An 18,734-nucleotide genomic window follows, 5' to 3' on the forward strand; every position below is an offset into this window, starting at 1 on the left:
TCACATTTCATATTAGCCAATATTCAAATAAAAAGTTCTGAAAAATCCTGAACAGCTGCAAGATGGCCTCCGCTCTTGGCAGCCACTCAGGACAACGCCCTTCAGTTGCTCGCTTCCTTTTGAAGGGAGTTGAAATCATTACTTTCCTTTGGAGGTAAGTACAGACAGGAGCTGCGTACACATAGACACAGAGCTCTCTGGACTGTGAGTAGGGATGGGGGAGAGATTCATTCAGTTCACATTTTAATGCAAATTTGGCACTTTTGAACCAATATGTGAATCAAAACTCAGCCTTCAAAAACTGCAGTTCTCTGAATTCACAGTGGAGTTCTCCAATCAAAGTATATGTGCAAAAATCTATGTATTGAGGAAAGTGTGCACAAATATGGGGATATTCATGAAAATTGCTTGCAAAAATAGGTATGTTAGGCAAAATTGCATATAAAAACTATGAATTAGGAGAAATGCACACAAAAATGCTTACAGTTTTTCACGAAAACATTAACAAAAATTATAGAAAGTCAGGATGAAAAAAACTTCAGACTGGAAAAATTAGAAACTAGGAGAAACTGAAATTCTATTTATTTTATTTTATTTAAAATTATTTTTAGGCTGTCTATAAGGGTAGAATCCTCTCAATGCAGTGTGCAAGATAAAATAACATACAAAAGTATACAAATTACTGAAATTAGCAATAAATAAATATACAACAAAAAAGTATAAAACACTATAAAAACAGGTTATAACACCTGCAGCCCACAGATTAGGGGGAAGTTCAATGAAAACAGGTGGCTCTTCAGAGCCTTCCTGAGGACTTGCAAAGAAAGGGCCTGATGAACCACTGATGGAAGCTGATTCCAGAGGGGTGGGGCCACCACTGAAAAGGCCCTTTCCCTTGTACTCGTCAACCTAATTGCCCTTGGCAGTGGGCAAATGAGAAGGGCCTCTGTGGATGACCTCAAAGCGTGGCAGGCTGGTATGGGACAAGATGGTCCTTCAAGTAAGTTGGGCTCAAGCCATTTAAAATTTTAAAGGTTAAAATCAGCACTTTAAACTGGGCTTGGGAACACACTGGCAATCAATGCGGCTGGTGTGCATTGGTGTAGTATGATCAGACCGTACAGCCCCCACCACTATGCAGGCAGCTGCATTCTGCACAAACTTTCTGAACCGTCATCAAAGGTACCCCCACAAAGAGGGCATTACAGTAATCAAGCCTGGATGACGACACAGTATGAATGAGCAGGGAAAGAAATTGATGGATTCATTCATCTCTAGGTGTGAGACTGCAAGAAGGACAATCTAGAGCTGCATAATGTCTCGTAACCCTCTTGAGTACTTGAATAGCTCCAGAGGTAGGGATGCTGGAGAAATTCGAGACAGATTAAAATGAGCTCGGATTTCTAAGATCATTAGAAAAATACCCAAATCATTAGAAAAATACCCAAGTTTCTGCTGACGAAACATTGAATGGAATGGGGAATAATACATTAAATGCTGCATACTGAGGTAAATTATGTAGACGCTTACGTAAATACTTATGTAAATATTTACATAACTATTTCCGTATTTTTCTGCATTATGAAAAAAAATATTTGAATCCATCTGTGGGCGGATGACAATCCACGAAATTGGATTGGAATCCCAACAATCCACGAAACGCAGACGGAGCAGGGCTTTCAAAGTAGTGAATCAATGCTGGATCCTGGATGAGAGAGCTGTTCACACAGAGTAATAAATGCATAGCACATGCACTTCTTGTCCCCCTTCCTTGTTTCATTTTCTGTGCACGATTAATCATTAACTAGAAAAATCTACAGCAAGAAGAACAAAGATATTAGTATGTCACTCTTACACTCGCCACCACAGGCAAGATCATGACAGTTGTCTCACCTTTAGGCGGTAAGATTTTCATAATTTATTTATACACCCTGCAAATGCCCCCCCCCCAACAGTATAATGGGAAAGAAAAGAGATTTAGGAGGTGAGGAAGGTGGAGAAATGTAATATAAAGGAGACATACAGCACAATTCTGTCTACCCAGAAGAGAGTCCCATTGGGCCTTTCTCCCGGTTAAGGGTGTATAGGATTGCACCCTAAGTAATTTGTTAAGTGACACATTGAGGTTGCAATCCTCTACACAATTATGTAGGAGTAAATCCCACTGAAGTCAGTAGGACTTACTTCTGAATAGACAATCCTAGGTTTACTCTGTAAGTGCTTTTATGACAGAGGAACCAACAAAATCTGCCCTCATGCCCTTCCCAGTTTCAATAGGGATTGTACCTACAGATTGTTGCATGTTCAACTTCAAAGCTTACATATGCTTATTTGCTCACACAGCTGTTCACTCCTGCTCATGGAAGCTTGCAATTCACTTCTTGTCATTCCTGCTGTTGATGACTTATCCGACAACAGGTAAGTGTCCTGTGGTTTTCACTGTATTGCTGTGTATGCATGTTTACAAGGGTTGGCAACTTCAATTAATTTAACTGGTGAATTAACCAACAATATATTTAATTGATTGGAAGGACTCACTTTCATGCTTCTTTTTATTTTGATGGTATTTTGAATTTGGTGTCTTCCTGTGACAGGTACAGAAAATATTAAAGATGGCCTTTCCATCTAACAATGAGTGGTAGATTTTGTTCATGAAATTAGAAGTAATTCATACTTCCCTCAATATATAAAAAGCACACCTGTCTTGAAGTGAGGGCAATATGCAGATTTATTTAAATTTAATCCAATGGAGACTCAACTAGGCTGTAATCCTATCCTCACTTACTTGGGAGTAAACCTCACTGAACTCAAGAGGGCTTACTTCTGAGGAGACATGCATAGGCTCACACTAGTAATTGTTATAAATTTAGATGATTACTCAAGTAAGAATTTGTTAACTGATTGACACAGTCCTAGTTTTTACTTGTTTGTGCTCTTTCGTAACCTACTTCTGCATACACAGTTTTGAGCATGCTCAGAAATGACTGCCCTTTCCCATAATTACTGTTTTCAATATCCTTCCAGCTGAGGCTTGCAATTCTGTCCCTGAGTAAAGCCTCTGTGAAAGAAAGGAGGAGTTACCAGAAAAGGAATCATTTCTGAGCATGCTAGGAATAGTTACAGTTCCAAATGGAAAGGACTAGAAAACATTTGTCTCATCGTTTGAAATAGAGTTGTTTTCATATCAACAAGGGTTGCCTCAGAGTCTGATGATTTTCCCCCCTGCTCTGCAAATTAAAAGGTAGATAGGATTATATACTGTATATTTGTAGTCTTCAATCCTTTCAGACCTGAGGTTCACTATTAACTCCAGTGTAAAATATTTATTTATTTATTTATTTATTTTAAAAAGGGGTAGCCAACTTCTGGGGGCCAATTCCCCATGGATTCCTCTAGGGCCTGCACCCTTCCCCCTGCTGTCAAAATTGCAGAAGCCTCCCAGAAGCCCATTAGAGAAATCACTACCTCTTTGCTGATGCCAAAATTTGGTGGCAAAGCTGGCATTGGGGGGGAAGGTGGGGGCCACAAAAAGTGGGGGGGAAGCTCCCGGGCTGCATGTTTCTCACCCTGGTTTAAAAGATTTCAGGGTTGTTTGCCAAAACTACAAATAAAGCATAAACACTATATATATATTTTTTAAAAGGAGTAAGTTTTTACAGAATATGTATGCCACTTTCTGTCTTTCACCTTCTCTTCCTCTCATCTCCTTCTCTTAAAAAAATATTTTGTTTAAAAAAGAAAATGCTGGTGGTACATTTCTCCTGAGGATAGTTTGACAAGTAATTTGTGAGTCTCCTTGACACATCAGTTGAAGAACATTGCTATATATAACCCAAACTAAGACAGTCAGTACAATTGATGCAAACTGCATAGATATTCCTTAATGTTTATATTTCACACAGAAACAACTTCCTGTGTCTTCAGGTAACAGTAGGAGCCCTTTGATTGTGCTTGACCAATATGAGGGCAGTGGGATAAGACTCATCTGCAAATCAGAGGAGATAATGTCACCTGAGCTCCTGCAGCTATCATGGAAGGACAGCAAAGGACAGGAACTTCCTGCTACTCCAGCCACTCTGAGCAATGCCAGGATTGGAAGTTCTGTTCTTCTAGAACCAGGTTCTGGTAATGCTGTTTCCTGCAGAATCAGCAATACATCTTCCAATACATTAATGGGATCAACTTTTCTTATAATTGAAGGTAAATTTAAAAAATGGCGTTGTATGTAGAAATGGAAGCCAAATGTGTAGAATTGGCACTCATGAACAGGTCCCTGAAGTGATCCCTATTGTTGGGTTTTAGGTGGTATTGCTGCCCCGTTTTAGAGGCAATTAGCAGAGCCAAACAAGAGCAAAGCAGAACGAGCATTTTACTAGACCCACATGCACCCAGGCTATCCTAGTAAAAATATCACAAAACACTCTTCTTTTTTAGTGGAGAAAGAAAAAGCTTTACTCCTTGTACACAGGATCTAGGGACAGCTTACAGTTTCAAAAGGAGTTTGTGCAGTCCATTTCTACAACACTGGCAGGAGAGAGAGCAAGCATGTGCTGCCAGCAATGGAGGAAGGCAGAGAGCGAGCAAGAGAGCAGGGAGCAGAAGAAACCAGAGGAGGAGCAGGAAGCTATACATAGGTTATATATGTATAGTTCCTAAGGCTAGCTATGCCCAAGCATTAACTAGCTAACTGCCAAACTGACCCCTTCCTGTAACTTGCAGATGAGGTTGCAATATTCTCAACTCCTTTCAACTAGGAGAACTGCTAGGGGGTGGGTAGTGCTAGGTGAATTATCCTGCAAATGTATATTGAAGACTAGGAATGAAGCAGCAGCACATCCAGTCACCTGAGTAAGATTGATTTGGATGTGACCTTAAGAAGAAGAGCCCTGCTGGATCAGACCAAGGGTCCATCTAGTCCAGCATTCTGTTCACACAGTGGCCAGCAGCTGTTGACTGGAAACCCACAAGCAGGACATGAGTGCAACAGCACCCTCCCACCCATGTTCCCCAGCAATTGGTGTACATAGCCATACTGCCTCTGGTATGGGAGGTAGCACATAGCCATCAGGACTAGTAGCCATTGATAGCCTTCTCCTCCAGGGATTTATCTAACCCCCTTGTAAAGCCATCCAAATTGGTGGCCATCACTGCATCCTGTGGTAGTGAAAAAAGTTGTGGACCAGGATCTTACTGGTCCAGATGAGTTGGAAAACATATTCATATGGAGATTTGAAATATGTGACATTGAGATAGTGTTATTGCCAAGATCCATGCTAATTTGAGGTAAAACGTGACTCTAAAAGAGATGTGGGATCCCCCACCCAATGTGGCCAATATCACCTGTAGTAAGATACCGCATGGAACCTTCTCAGAGGCCGTATTATGCCTCCACTGCCTCTCCACTTTTGCCACCACCATTTAAAAAGTGCTGTGAACATTCATGCAATACATTTAAAATGGCTGCAGTACAGATACTAACATGGCACTTACCTATCAAGTGAAGAATGGGAGGCAAACAACAGGGAGGTCAGCAAACAGCAGGGAGGCAAAACAAATGCACCCCCCCTTCATCACGCAGTGGGAGGATTTGGTGGTGCTTTTAGAAAACAATGATAGAAGAGTTTTGTGTGTGCTTGACAGTTGGTATTCCTTATAGCAGAATATGTGTGTAAATATATTCAAATTCTCATTCAGTCCATTTTCTCATGCTGTATATTGTGGGGATTATATATGCATATACACAGGTGTTTAAACTTGAATATCTTCTCTGAAACATCGGACTTTCATAAAAATAAGAAAGAAGCTGTATTTATTTATTTATTTATTTATTTCACTTCTATACTGCCCAATTGCCAAAGCTATCTAGGAAGTTCACAAAAATTAAAACCAAAGAGCACACAGTAAAACAATATAAAATATATAAAATATTAAAACCACAGTATAACAATACAACCAGAATAAAACCTAGCCACAGGGCAGGGATTTAAAATACAGATTTAAAACAGCAAAGCTAAAAGTCTAGAAAGCTAAAATGCCTGGGAAAATAAAAAGGTCTTCACCTGACACTGAAAAGAAATCAGTGTAGGTGCCAGGCGACCCTCACTAGGGAGCTCATTCCACAGCTGGGGTGCCACAGCAGAAAAAGCCCTCCGTAGCAACACGCCCCTCACTTCCTTTGGCAGGGGCTCATGGAGAAGGGCTGCTGAGGATGATCTTATGGTCTGGGCAGGCACATATGGGAGGAAGCGATCCTTCAGATAACCTGGCCCCAAGCCTTTAAGCTTTGTGATTTTGTGTCACTCTGTGTGTGTTTTTTAAACAATGGTGAAGGGCAGGAAGGATCAGGAAAGTGAGGATAAGGCACTGAGCAATGAGGAAAGGGTCAGAGGTCATCGAACATGAGGCACAGCAACTCTCAAACCTGGAAATCAAGGTCCTGAACGGAGACTTTCCTCAGTTTATGTGCATTCATTCTGAGTTCATTAACATCCATTCTCTTTCCTCATCTCTTTTCCCATCTCTCTCTCTCTCTCTCTCTCTCCTTATTTCCTTTATTTAGCACTCAGTATGTGAAACAACTCAATGTGAAAAGAAGGAAAAGTAATACAATGGTGACTTGGATCTATTTACAGATATCTTTTTCCCTTCGACCTCCCTGTTCATGGTTGGCTTTTTCATAATTGCAGCATTTAGCATCGGTCTCATAGCTGCTACCATTTATAAAGTCAAGGGTAAGTTTTACCACTGATACTGTTCAAGAACATGAGCATACACACCCACACGTAGACACATACATGCACACTAAATGGATGTTGAGACATTTTAATTCTGATGCTTCTCACTTTCAAAATACTATTTTTTAAAAAAAGGTTGTATATGGATTGGCTATGCACTAGGGCATGAAAATTACCACCAACAGAATAGGAAAATACAGAATGCAAAGTTAGGCTAGAACAAAGTCAATGTTCAACTTTCTATTATCCATAAGAGCTGGTTGAAGCATTAGATGTTCACCTAATTTCTTTAACTGTACAACTAAAACCTTGGGAATAAAAAACAGGTGTATCTTATATGTAAACACATCAGAGAGCCAGGATTGGCTGCAGCTTCCTGTCAGGTATGCACATGCTGAAAACCGAAGGTTCACTATCACATAATGCTTTGAATGGTCTTTCTTGTAATCTGTGTGTGTGTGTGTGTGTGCACGCACGCGCGTGCATGAGAGTGAGAAAGAGAGAGAGAGAGAGAGAGAAAATGTACTAAAAATCATGCTTTTGATTTTATTTCAGAAAACTGTGTAAAGATTGCTCTTGCAGGTCAGTCACAATATTGATTCGTGGGATGACACAAACAGGGAAGATAAGACGCAGTGGTAGCTGGGCAAAGCTGAGCACTGATTAGGGATAAGTAAGAAATTAGTTACATCTGAATTTTTATGTGTTTTATGTGAACCAATGAACAAACCAGAACAGAGCTGAACATTGAAATTCACATGTCTCCGAATTTTGCTATACAGTTCTTCACTCCCCAAAAATTGTGCAGGAAAGCAGCACGTTAGGAAAAAATGCACACAAAATTCCATATGCTACAGAAAACTATGCACAAAACTGCACATGGTTGTGAAAATAATACAGAGAAGCACATTATTTTCGGGAGAAATAGCTTGCAAAAATTCATACATTGGCAAAAAGTGTGCACAGAAATGCACACCTGGGAAAAGTGTGCACCAAAAACGTGTAGCTTAAGAGATGTGTGTACAAAAATGCACACAAACTTTGTTGCAGACTTTTTTTTAAAAAAAGGCTCCAAACTGATGCAGAATCTGACTAAACCAAATTTATGATCCATAAAGTGAGAAAGTGAACAGAAGGAAAATAGTTAGAACTGCCCATCCCCAGCACTGGTGCTGGGTGAGGCAGACATTAGCTGTTCAGATCCTGGCTATGTTGGAGGTCTCACCAGGATTGCAAATTTAATTTTGTTTGTTACAAATTTTGAAGTGACTTTAAGCGCAAGATAGTAGAACGCAGATAATTCATTGATTGTCTTTTGATTGCTGATATGTTCATCTCCATGTGTAGAAAATGACCAGAGAGCACTAGAGGAAGGTAAGGATGGATGTTTCTTTTTTGACTGTATCAAAAATTATGTATAAATTACCCTGAATATCTTTATGACCAGGACCGGAATCAGGGAGTATGCATTGTTGGGTGCCTGCTAGGCACTTTTGACGACCCCTGCAGCCCACTGCTCCTGCTCCTTCTCTTCCTCCTTGCTGTCGCTGGCTGTTCATCTGTCTCCTCTGAGCAAGTCAGCAGTGATAAGAATGAGATGGAGCAGTATCCTCCATTTGTCTTACCCTCTTCCTCTGGGGAGCTGTGTGGATTGTACTCTGTTTCCACTTATGATCTTTAGCATCTGTGTACAGGGAGAAGAATATAAGAGTACAGACCAGCTAGGAAACATCTATGAATTGGAAGAGAAATGTTTTCCCCCTGTTCATGATGAAATCTGTATTCTTTTTGTGTTTTTGTCTTGGATAACTATCTGATGTCAGTTGCTAGTGTTCTGGAACATTGCATCAGGTCCTGCCTCTCACCCTTTCCACCCTCCTCGTCCTTCCATATCATTGATAGGGCATGATCAAGCCAGGGTGAGTGACCTTTAGACCCTACTGATTTGAATGTGAAAGTAAAGCACATATTAACATCTTTCTTAGTGAAATGTGACTTTAAAATTTTCTTAGTTTATAGAGAAGCTCTTAGTTTATAGAGTAACTGCAGGCTTCAATCACATGGATGCACTTAAATTAATCACAATTAATGGATTTTAAAGCAAAATAACTCTGAAGTGCACATTCCTAGGGTCCCCTTAGTATACATGCCATATTTCAGGTGTCCAACTTTCACAGTTTGGAGCTATGGCAATGATGGACAGACAGATGGACAGAGACACATCCTCTTTTATGATTATAGGTAATCATATGGTTAAAATGTATGCTTAAAATTTGTTCACTGCAGTGCTGAATCATCATGCCAAGTTTGGTTGAAATCAACCCAATGGTATTAAAGCTGTAAATCTTTTAAAAGAATGATTGGCTGCCATTTTGTTTTAAGATGGTGGATGAAATTTTCACTATGCCTAAAACCATTCCAGATAGAGGTAGAACAAATCCTAAAAGTTTCATAACAATCAATCAAATGGCATAGAAGAAACGAGTGTTCAAAATGTTTGACTGGCTACCATCTTGTTTCAAGATGGCAGTCAAAATGTTCACTATGCCTAAAACCATCTGAGACAGAGGTAGAACAAATCCTAAAAGTTTCACAGCAATTAATCAAATGGCATAGAGGCAGTGGGTGTCTGAATGTTTCGATTGGCCGCCATTTTATTTCAAGAGGGCAGATGAAATGTTCACTATGCCTAAAACCATCCCAAGAACAATTCCTGAAAGTTTCATAACAAATGGATGTACAGTTTTCAAGTCCATTGAGGACATACAAACAAACACTTCCATATATATATGGAAAAATATATATATGGAAAAGGTCAGTTAACATTCCAGTTCCAAAGAAGGGCAATGCCAAAGAGTGTTCAAACTAGGGATGGCGGAGAATTTCTCCCTGAAACTTCGGGGGGCCGAGCGCCAACGTGTTCGGCCCCCCGAACAAGTTTCGGGGAGAAATCCTCCGCACCCCCCCGCCCCCCGCACCCCCCCCGGGACGGGACTTACCTTCGCCGAATGTCCCTCCCGGCGGCGGGTCCGGCCGGCAGTTCGGCGGGTGTTCGAGCGGGGCGGGAGCGGCAGCCGGTCTTTTGACCGGCTGCCGCCGCCGCCATTCCAATAAAAGAAAAAAAACAAACGCCCCCGTGATAGGCTACGTGATGATTAACGTAGCCTATCACGGCTAGATCTGCAAAGTCAGCCATGATAGGCTACGTAAATCGTCACGTAGCCTATCACGGGTGACTTTAAAAAAAAAAAAGCACGTACGGATAATGGCGGCCCCCATAGAGAGCCGCCATTCCCGTTCCTTATTTGGTCGCTGTAGTCTACGTAAAGATTTACATAGACTACGGCGAAAATAAGGGCAACGCTATTTGCGTTGCCCTTATTTTCGCCGTAGTCTACGTAAACATTTAGGTAGACTACAGCGACTAAATAAGGAACGCGAATGGCGGCTCCCTATGGGGGCCGCCATTATCCGTACGTGCTTTTTTTTTTAAAGTCACCCGTGATAGGCTACGTGATGATTAACGTAGCCTATCACGGCTGACTTTGCAGATCTAGCCGTGATAGGCTACGTTAATTGTCACGTAGCCTATCACGGGGGCGTTTTTTTTTTTTTTTTTTAAATGGAGTTCGCGGCCGGGCGAGGCGGGAAGCCTCCTCCCCGGCCTGAATTTCGGCCGGGCGAGGCGGGAAGCCTCCCCCCCAGCCTGAATTTCGGCCGGGGCGAGGTGGGAAGCCTCCCCCCCCGGCCTGAACTTCGCGGGGGGAGCAGTGAAGCGCCTCTCCCCCACCGCGAACAAGCTTCGACGAAAGGTAAGTGCCTTTCGTCCACCCCTAAAAACATCTATTTCTGCTTCATTGACTACACTAAAGCCTTTGATTGTGTGGATCACAACAAACTGTGGCAAATTCTTAAAGAAATGGGAGTACCAGACCACCTTACCTGTCTCCTGAGAAACCTGTATGAGGGTCAAGAAGCAACAGTAAGAACCAGAGATGGAACAACCGATTGGTTCAAAATTGGGAAAGGAGTACGACAAGGCTGCATATTGTCACCCTGCTTATTTAACTTATATGCAGAGTACATCATGAGAAATGCCGGGTTGGATGAATCACAGGTCAGAATGAAGATTGCCGGGAGAATTATCAACAACCTCATATACGCAGACGATACCACCCTAATGGCAGAAAGCGAAGAGGATCTCAAGAGCCTCTTGTTGAGGGTGAAAGTGGAGAGTGCAAAAGCTGGTTTGAAACTCAACATTAACAAAACGAAGATCATGGCATCTGGCCCTATCACTTCCTGGCATATAGAAGGGGAAGAAATGGAAGCAGTGACAGATTTTACTTTCTTGGGCTCATCACCACAGATGGTGACTGTAGCCATGAAATTAAAAGACGCTTGCTCCTTGGGAGGAAAGCTATGGCAAACATAGACAGCATAGTAAGAAGCAAAGACATCACCTTGCCGACAAAGAGTCGTATAATCAAAGCTATGGTTTTCCTAGTAGCAACATATGGCTGTGAGAGCTGGACTATAAGGAAGGCTGAGCGCCGAAGAATTGATGCTTTCGAACTGTGGTGCTGGAGAAGACTCTTACGAGTCCCCTGGACTGCAAGGAGGTCAAATCAGTCCATCCTAAAGGAAATCAACCCTGACTGCTCATTGGAAGGACAGATACTGAAGCTGAAGCTCAAATATTTTGGCCACCTAATGCGGAGAGAAAACTCTCTGGAAAAGACCCTGATGCTGGGAAAGACTGAGGGCAAAAGGAGAAGGGGACGGCAGAGGATGAGATGGCTAGATAGCATCACCGATGCAATGAATATGAACTTGAGCACACTCCGGGAGAGAGCGGAGGACAGGAAGGCCTGGCGTGCTGTGGTCCGTGGGGTCACGAAGAGTCGGACATGACTTAACGACTGAACAACAAAAATATATATGTATGTATGTATGTATATATATATGAAGATGAGATTCTCAGTTTATAGCTTTTAAAAATCCACTAAAGCGTGGAATGAAATGAACAACTCCCTTCCTAATCACAGTGTCTTCATATGTGTTCCCTCCTACAATATACAAATAACACACATTTCATTTCTTGAAGAAAAGGCACAGCTTCAGAAGGAACTAGGTAAGATTCAGTTTTGCCAGATATACTTACACAATCCACTGGGTCATTGATTATGGATTCCCATTCTGATAGCATGTCATCTTCCTGTTCCCACAAACAGACATTTGCATTATCATTATGGAGAGCTGGATGCTATGTTAAAACTGTCATAGTCATACATCCCTGAATATTTATTTGAATGATGCAATGTTCTGCTCACCAAATGGCTAACTCCACCACTGTTTTATTTTTTAGAAGAAGAAAAAGAAATATCTCAGAAAGGTAATTCCATGGTGCTAGCAGAGGATGTCAACAAATCACATTTCTTTAATTCTTTTACAGCCTGATCTCTAGCTGTAGTTGCTTTGGTTCAAGCCTGTGTTTGTGCTCTGGCGGGTAGACAGATATAACTCCCTGACCTCTATGCAGAAGATAAACACTAATGGAGCGGTAGTCATTAAACCTTGTGGCAATTCTAGCCAATGCACATTTAATTTTATAATGTTGCCAATATCAACCTTAAATTATATTATATTATATTATATTACACTTATCTGGATTCTTTCTGTACGTGGTAACAAAACAAATGTAATCCTAATATCCTAAATATTTCAAAACTTCTAAACCGCAAATTATATATAAAAAAGGTAAATCTCCACACGACTTGTGAAATATAAAATATAGTTCCTTTTCCTAGGTCTTTCATTAAGTTGTTCTTTTTGTTCATTTACAGATTTAAAAGAATTACAAGAAAATTTTGGTAAGGGTATGATCTGTAATATATAACATTCAGCAGTGAGTGTGAGAGTGAAGAGATGAATGGGATAATACTTAGTTATTTTTAGGGGTTCACCCTGTGGACATTTTCACACATAAATCTTAAATTGGCTTTGTTTTCTGTCAGCTCCTAATATGAATGTAGAACCTACATTAGCTGCAGGGTTCATTTCATTTATCTTACAAACTTTCTTGTAAACATTATAAGCCTCCATATTTGGCAGCAAAAGTGAAAGACAGGCTCAAATACACTTGTGTAGTGTATCAAAATACCGTGTGTGTGTGTGTGTGTGTGTGTGTGTGTGCACAAAGGTATTTGCCCTAGGATATGTCCCAGAAACCATGCAGTCTGCACCTGACTGTAATGGTGCCCTTTATAAGGGCTTTGCTTTTAAATTGTTTTCCCAAAGGAGTGAATACCTCATTGATGCAGTACTTGTTTTCCCAGCACAGTTCTTAATGAACTCTGGACAGACACCATGGCCAATTTAATGCAGTAGTAGAGCGCATTAGGGTACTTTGTGACAGATGACGCTGTTGCCATCCCACAGCATCCGTCCCCAAAATGTGCGTGTTCGGAAAGTCCTTTTACTCTGTTGATTTTTCTTAAATGCAGTTCCTGAGCAGTTCTGTGGCGGTGTGCTCCGTCCCCCTGCATTAAAATCTTGGGCATGCTTCTGTGACCTACCTGGCTGTGACCTGCCAGTGACATGGCCAAGGGGTGGGGCCATCCCTCCCCCCATCCCCTCTTTTTCCCCATTTGCAGTAGGGCTGCTTTCACAATAAGTAGCCTCCTTTCCCCATTCATAATAGCAGTAGTGCTGTTTCATTCACAGTAGTGGAGTAGCCTGTTTATATGTAGTGCACAATAAGGAATACACAGAGCTGAAGGCGAAAGGGCAGCCAGTGGCAACAGCCTGCAGCCGCGACATTTCGCGGTTGTGTTACTGTGATACACCTACAACTTCACAGTGACGCGATACACCTACAACTAAGGAATACCCAGAAGGGAAGGAGAGAGGGCAGCCGGTACAGCAAGGGAGCATGGACAGGGCTGGGAACAAGCCTCCCCAATCACGGAACTGCGCTGGGTCACCCTTTCAGAGTAATGCAGCAGTTTGCTTTTCCCATTCACAAACAGCAGCCTCTGATTCATTCATGTCTCCCCTTCAGAATCATCCCCTGTATGTGGGCATGTATCCTGCATGTTTGGGGGGGAGGGAGGAGGAGACTTAGATCTGGTTGGGGAAGTGAAGGTGGCAGCAGCAGTAGCCCCCGCTGCTGACATCAGAGTCCTAGCAGTGGGAGGCAATTACAGGACCTTATGCAGGACCTAGGTGCCTCTTGTCTGCCCACCCTTTGGTCTGTCCCAAGTCTTCAGTATTGCCAGTTCGCGGTCGGTGGATGCGAGGGGAGAGGTGTAGGGTAAACGATCCCATATTATTCATCTCTTCCACTAAACTTCCCTGAGCAGTGGAGCACGGAGAGGGGCGGGAGCAAGCCTCTCTCGCTGGCTGAGCAGCGTCTGTGGGGTTGATGACATTCGCTTCTACTGGCGGGACTCCGCCCATCCAACCGCAAAGGAAGGCAGATTAAAGTGCAGTTTGACCTGTGAAAAGCAGGCTTCAAGGTTGTGTTTACTCTGCATTTTTGGTTTGTGAGCCTGGGACAGACCAAAAGTGATTTCATGAAAATCCGTATAATACCGGAAGCACTATTCCATTCTATTTCCACGTAGTTTCCCTCCAGAAGGCATATCTACTGTAAGAACGCAACTTGTTGTTTCATTTGCAATTTTATAAGGGGAGTAGATGATGAGTGACTATTAAAGAGAATATGGGCCATTTGAGCCCTTTAAGGAATGGAGGTGTCTGCTTTCCTATAGGCCTGTGCCAATGTGATTTTTTTCTATTTTTTTCTAGATTTTTTCTAGTTTTTTTCCCCTAGTTTAAACTCTAGTTTTTAAAACTGAACCTTTAAACTGAACTGAGGTCTACACCTAAACATTAGCTGATAAAGCCTAAACCCACTTAAAGCCTACGCTGAGCTTGAACTGAAGAAGAGGTCAGCAGGGTCTTCAACTTTTTTCTTTGTCTATACTTAATTTTAAACCCTTCACATCTGATTGGCTGCCATATCATCAGCTTTTTGTCAACAGACTCCTTTGTAATACTTGCTGATTGAATATTATCTCTGTTTTCAGCTAAAGCTACAGCTGAACTAGGTGAGTTTTATGAAGCCCCTCTTTTGAATGAAGCAGCTTACATTCTCCAAACGTGCAATGTTAAGGCATAGCGGTTCTCATGATTGCCCATTTTTTCCCTTGCAGAGTTCAGGAGGGCATCATCCAATGCAGGTATGGTTATTTGTGAATACAATATCTCTAGTTACTGTCACGCTATAAATTCTCAGGGTCAAACAAGAATGCAATCTTTGCATTTAAGGTGCACGTTTAAAAACATGCAAAAAAAACAGTTACTGGATAGGGTCTGATAGTTATTGGGATTTCAGCAGGCAGGAAAGAAGATCTTAACCCTTTCCTCCCCTGATGCAGTCCTGACAAAGGTTGATCTTCCATACATGCTATTTCCATTCTTCAATCCTAGGATTTTATTTATTTATTTATTTATTTTATTTCTATACTGCCCAATAGCCGAAGCTCTCTGGGCAGTTTACAAAAATTAAAACCAAAAAGTGCAGGATAAAACAATACAAAATATGAAAGCATTAAAACTGCAATACAAAATACAACCAGAATAAAACCTAGCAGCAATGCAGAGATTTAAAATACAGATTTAAAACACCAAAGCTAAAAGACTAGGAAGCTCAAATGCTAAAATACTGGGAGAATAAAAAGGTCTTCACCTGGCGCTGGAAGGAGTACAACGTAGGTGCCAGGCGAACTTCCCTAGGGAGCTCATTCCACAGCTGGGGTGCCCTAGCAGAAGAGCCTTCTTCTCAATGCAAATAGCAGCTTTTGAGGAGCAGTTTTCATCAGGCCCACAGGAGGAGAGGAAAAGTATCAATTCTCCCTCACTGACTGCTGCAACCCAGAAAAATATCACCCACCCCATCAGTGGCTATTTCTGTTTTTAAAATGTGTACATTAAATCAAAGATACATTTAACATCACATCTTGTTTGGACCTCTCTCCAGACCAAAGCTGCATAAGTGCTGCATTAGGCGCATGGAGTTCCAGCAGATGTAATACCCCCATTCATTTCAATTGAGGGAGGAGGTCAATGTGGAGTTATTCTGCCCATTGAAGTGAATGAGAAAGGCCTGGGTTCAGGCAGCTGTTTTCATTTTAAAATTAAAGGTTCATTCTACATTACATTGAAATCGATGACCATGATTATGAGTTGCAACTCATGTTTAAAATTCATTTTTGCATTTTTAGTACAATTAAAGTAGAAGTATCTTCAATTAAAAAAAAATTCATGAAATACATGAGGTTTTGACAATACATTTTGAAGAATTGTTCTGGACCAGTTTGGTATTATATATCCTATACATTTAATTAGTAAGGATTCACGATTGTGTGTGTGTGTGTGTGGGGGGGGTGTTTGGTTGGTGGCAAGCTTTGGGAAATTCTAGTCACTGAAACGAAAGTTGTCAGGCATGAAACTACAAGATACTCCAGTTGAATGGACTTACAATGTCTTCATGAAAATGATCATGTTCCTACCATTTCCTTTCATGTGGAGAAAAATTAGAATACAAACTTAGAGAGAATTTGTGAAGTACAAGTGGTGTATTGCAAAGCATAAAAGTAAATGGACTTTCAGCCTGTAACATAGATGGAGAGCTCTTCTCTACCCATATCGGCTAAGACTGCCTGTAAGACAACCACTCAAAATCATAGGCCAGTCAAGAAGTCACACCCATCACAGAAGACCACATTAATGCTGAGATTCCATAGTAGTTACCTGGGAGTAGGTCCCATTGAACACATGGGGCTTATCTTTGAGTAGACAAGCAAAGGATTGGCACTGTAAGTCAAAATCCCTATGATGGCTGTTAAGCTAAGTTTTCTCTTAGCTAATAATATTTTTGTTTTTTCCTACTCTCTAGTCAGTGTCACTCTGGATCCTAAATGCACACATACCAAACTTAACATCAGAGAGAAAAATAAAGTCAAACTGAGCCATCCAGAAGCAGGACAGAAGGATCTCAAAGGAGCTTTGATTGCAGTGGCAAAGGAGGGGTATAATTCTGGGAAAAAGTACTGGGAGGTGGAGGTGGGAGGCAAGCCTGACTGGGAGCTGGGAGTACTTACCAATATGGCAAGAAGCAGACTAGAAGAGGAGAAGCTGGAAAAGCCACTGGAGGAGGGGTATGTGGGTATGCGATGGTTCCAGGGTCAGTACCACTGCACTGGAGGAAACAGCCTAATTGACAGTCAGAATGAAGGATGTGTGGCTGTAGGTGTTTTTCTGGACATGGAAGACCAAATGCTGTCATTTTATAACATCCAGCAGATGTGCCCTATTCGATCAATCCCAGTAGAGTTTGATGAAAAAATGTATCCATTCTTCAGTCCTGGGAAAGATGAAAGGTATTTGGGAATCCGCCCAGTAGGCTTTCCTCCATGTTTAGTATCCCTCTAAAGTAAACCCTTAATTAGTCTCCTCCATGTCACTGAGCCTTGTGAATCGACACTCATCAATATGTTCCTTGGTTTCTTTCTCTACACCTGGTGCATCAAAGTTGAATGTACAAACTTCCATTGAAAAGCATTGCTCTTGAAGTGAGTTGTGGGATTCCGTCTGTGAAGCTCGGGTCAGATGGGCCACTTATACATGCTAGTCATTGCCAGACATGGCAGAAATCAAGTGCTGAACATTCATTAGTGAACCAGCTCTTAGTGACTGATGTTGAGCAAGGTATCCTGGAAACCAGAGGGGCAAAAACATGTTGTTGAGGTTAAACTAGGTATGAGGCAGAAGTAGATAGAGACATTCTAAGAGTAAAACAAGGGAAGCAAATTTGATGCTATTTCATCCACAGAAGCTGGGGTTGAAGAAGAGGTATTTGGGAATGTTTTGTTTTTGTGTATTAATTTTAACACAGGGATGACAATCCAGAAGACATTCATGAGTTTGAAAGGACATGCAACATTTTTTTAATCGGAAAAAAGCAGAATGTACCTTAAGCCCAAAATGCAGGGTTAAACAAACTCATAAACAAAAACAACAACAACTGAATTTCATGGCCACAATCCAGATTCTTTGATGTGCTAAAATGTATTATCTTTATCAGAAATGAAACATTAAAGTATGCTACTATGAAATATGAAATCACCATGTGTGTATAATGCCTTATTGTCATAGAACAGAACTGGAACCCACAGGCATCTGTGACTGCTTTGAATTATGGATTTACTTTGACTCCCAAGTCTGTCATTTGATAGTTTTCCAAATGTCTCTTCATAGAGATAATCATTCTCATCTCATGGCCTTCAATCATCAAGAGTACAGCAGAGCAGAGACACTTGTTTTAACCATATCTGTACCTACCATTTTCAGCACAATAAATGTACTGATATCTTGACTGTCTTTGTGTCCCCTTTTCTGTGCTTTTTCATTGAATGATATCCCTGCTGGAAGTTTTGTAGGGTCACTAACTTATACGTAATGATGGCACAATTGACAATGGGTGCAGAATTTGGAGCTTAAAAATTGCAGCCATAACATTCAGCATCTGTGATTTATTCCTCCTTGAATAAGCTATTTTTAATTTTATATTGTGTTTGCAATATTTTTATTTTGTTCAATGATGCTATGACCAGGAATGTATTTGTTCATTATTTATTTATGAACTACATTCATGTTTTCTTTGCCTGGTGCCAAAAAGACCATAAAGCTGGCTCCAGGCAAACTTCTTTGGGAAGGCTATTCCATTACTGGGGTGGCCACTACTACAATGGCTCTCTCTTTAGTAGAGAGGAATGACACATATAACATAGGGCAGAACTACATATTAGCTGTGAAAAGGTTTGAGAATGGAATGCCTATCTTGAGTTGTTGTTGTTGTTGTTGTTGTTGTTATGCTGCCCAATAGCTGAACCTCTCTGGGCAGTTCACAAAAATTACAAGCCCCAATACAAG

General features: G+C 41.3%; 1 protein-coding gene across 2 annotated transcripts; it reads left to right on the plus strand.

Moving 5' to 3' along the window:
* The first annotated feature begins 1,802 nt into the window (after positions 1 to 1,802).
* On the plus strand, positions 1,803 to 18,182 carry LOC146341675 (uncharacterized). Of its 2 annotated transcripts, XM_084805148.1 has the most exons (11): positions 1,822 to 1,902; positions 2,344 to 2,418; positions 3,925 to 4,200; positions 6,633 to 6,731; positions 7,290 to 7,316; positions 8,082 to 8,108; positions 11,842 to 11,868; positions 12,103 to 12,129; positions 12,581 to 12,622; positions 14,954 to 14,980; positions 16,699 to 18,182. In XM_084805148.1, coding segments are annotated over exons 1-10 (627 nt in total). In that variant the 5' UTR covers positions 1,822 to 1,877; the 3' UTR covers positions 14,956 to 14,980; positions 16,699 to 18,182. The 2 variants fall into 2 exon arrangements, with proteins under 2 accessions (XP_084661275.1, XP_084661274.1); XM_084805149.1 differs by lacking the exon at positions 3,925 to 4,200 and having other exon boundaries at positions 1,803 to 1,902.
* Positions 18,183 to 18,734: the final 552 nt, after the last annotated feature.

Source organism: Heloderma suspectum, chromosome 6, assembly GCF_057233095.1.
Source record: "Heloderma suspectum isolate Gila_16-S chromosome 6, 16-S_ref, whole genome shotgun sequence".
NCBI classification, from domain to species: domain Eukaryota; kingdom Metazoa; phylum Chordata; class Lepidosauria; order Squamata; family Helodermatidae; genus Heloderma; species Heloderma suspectum.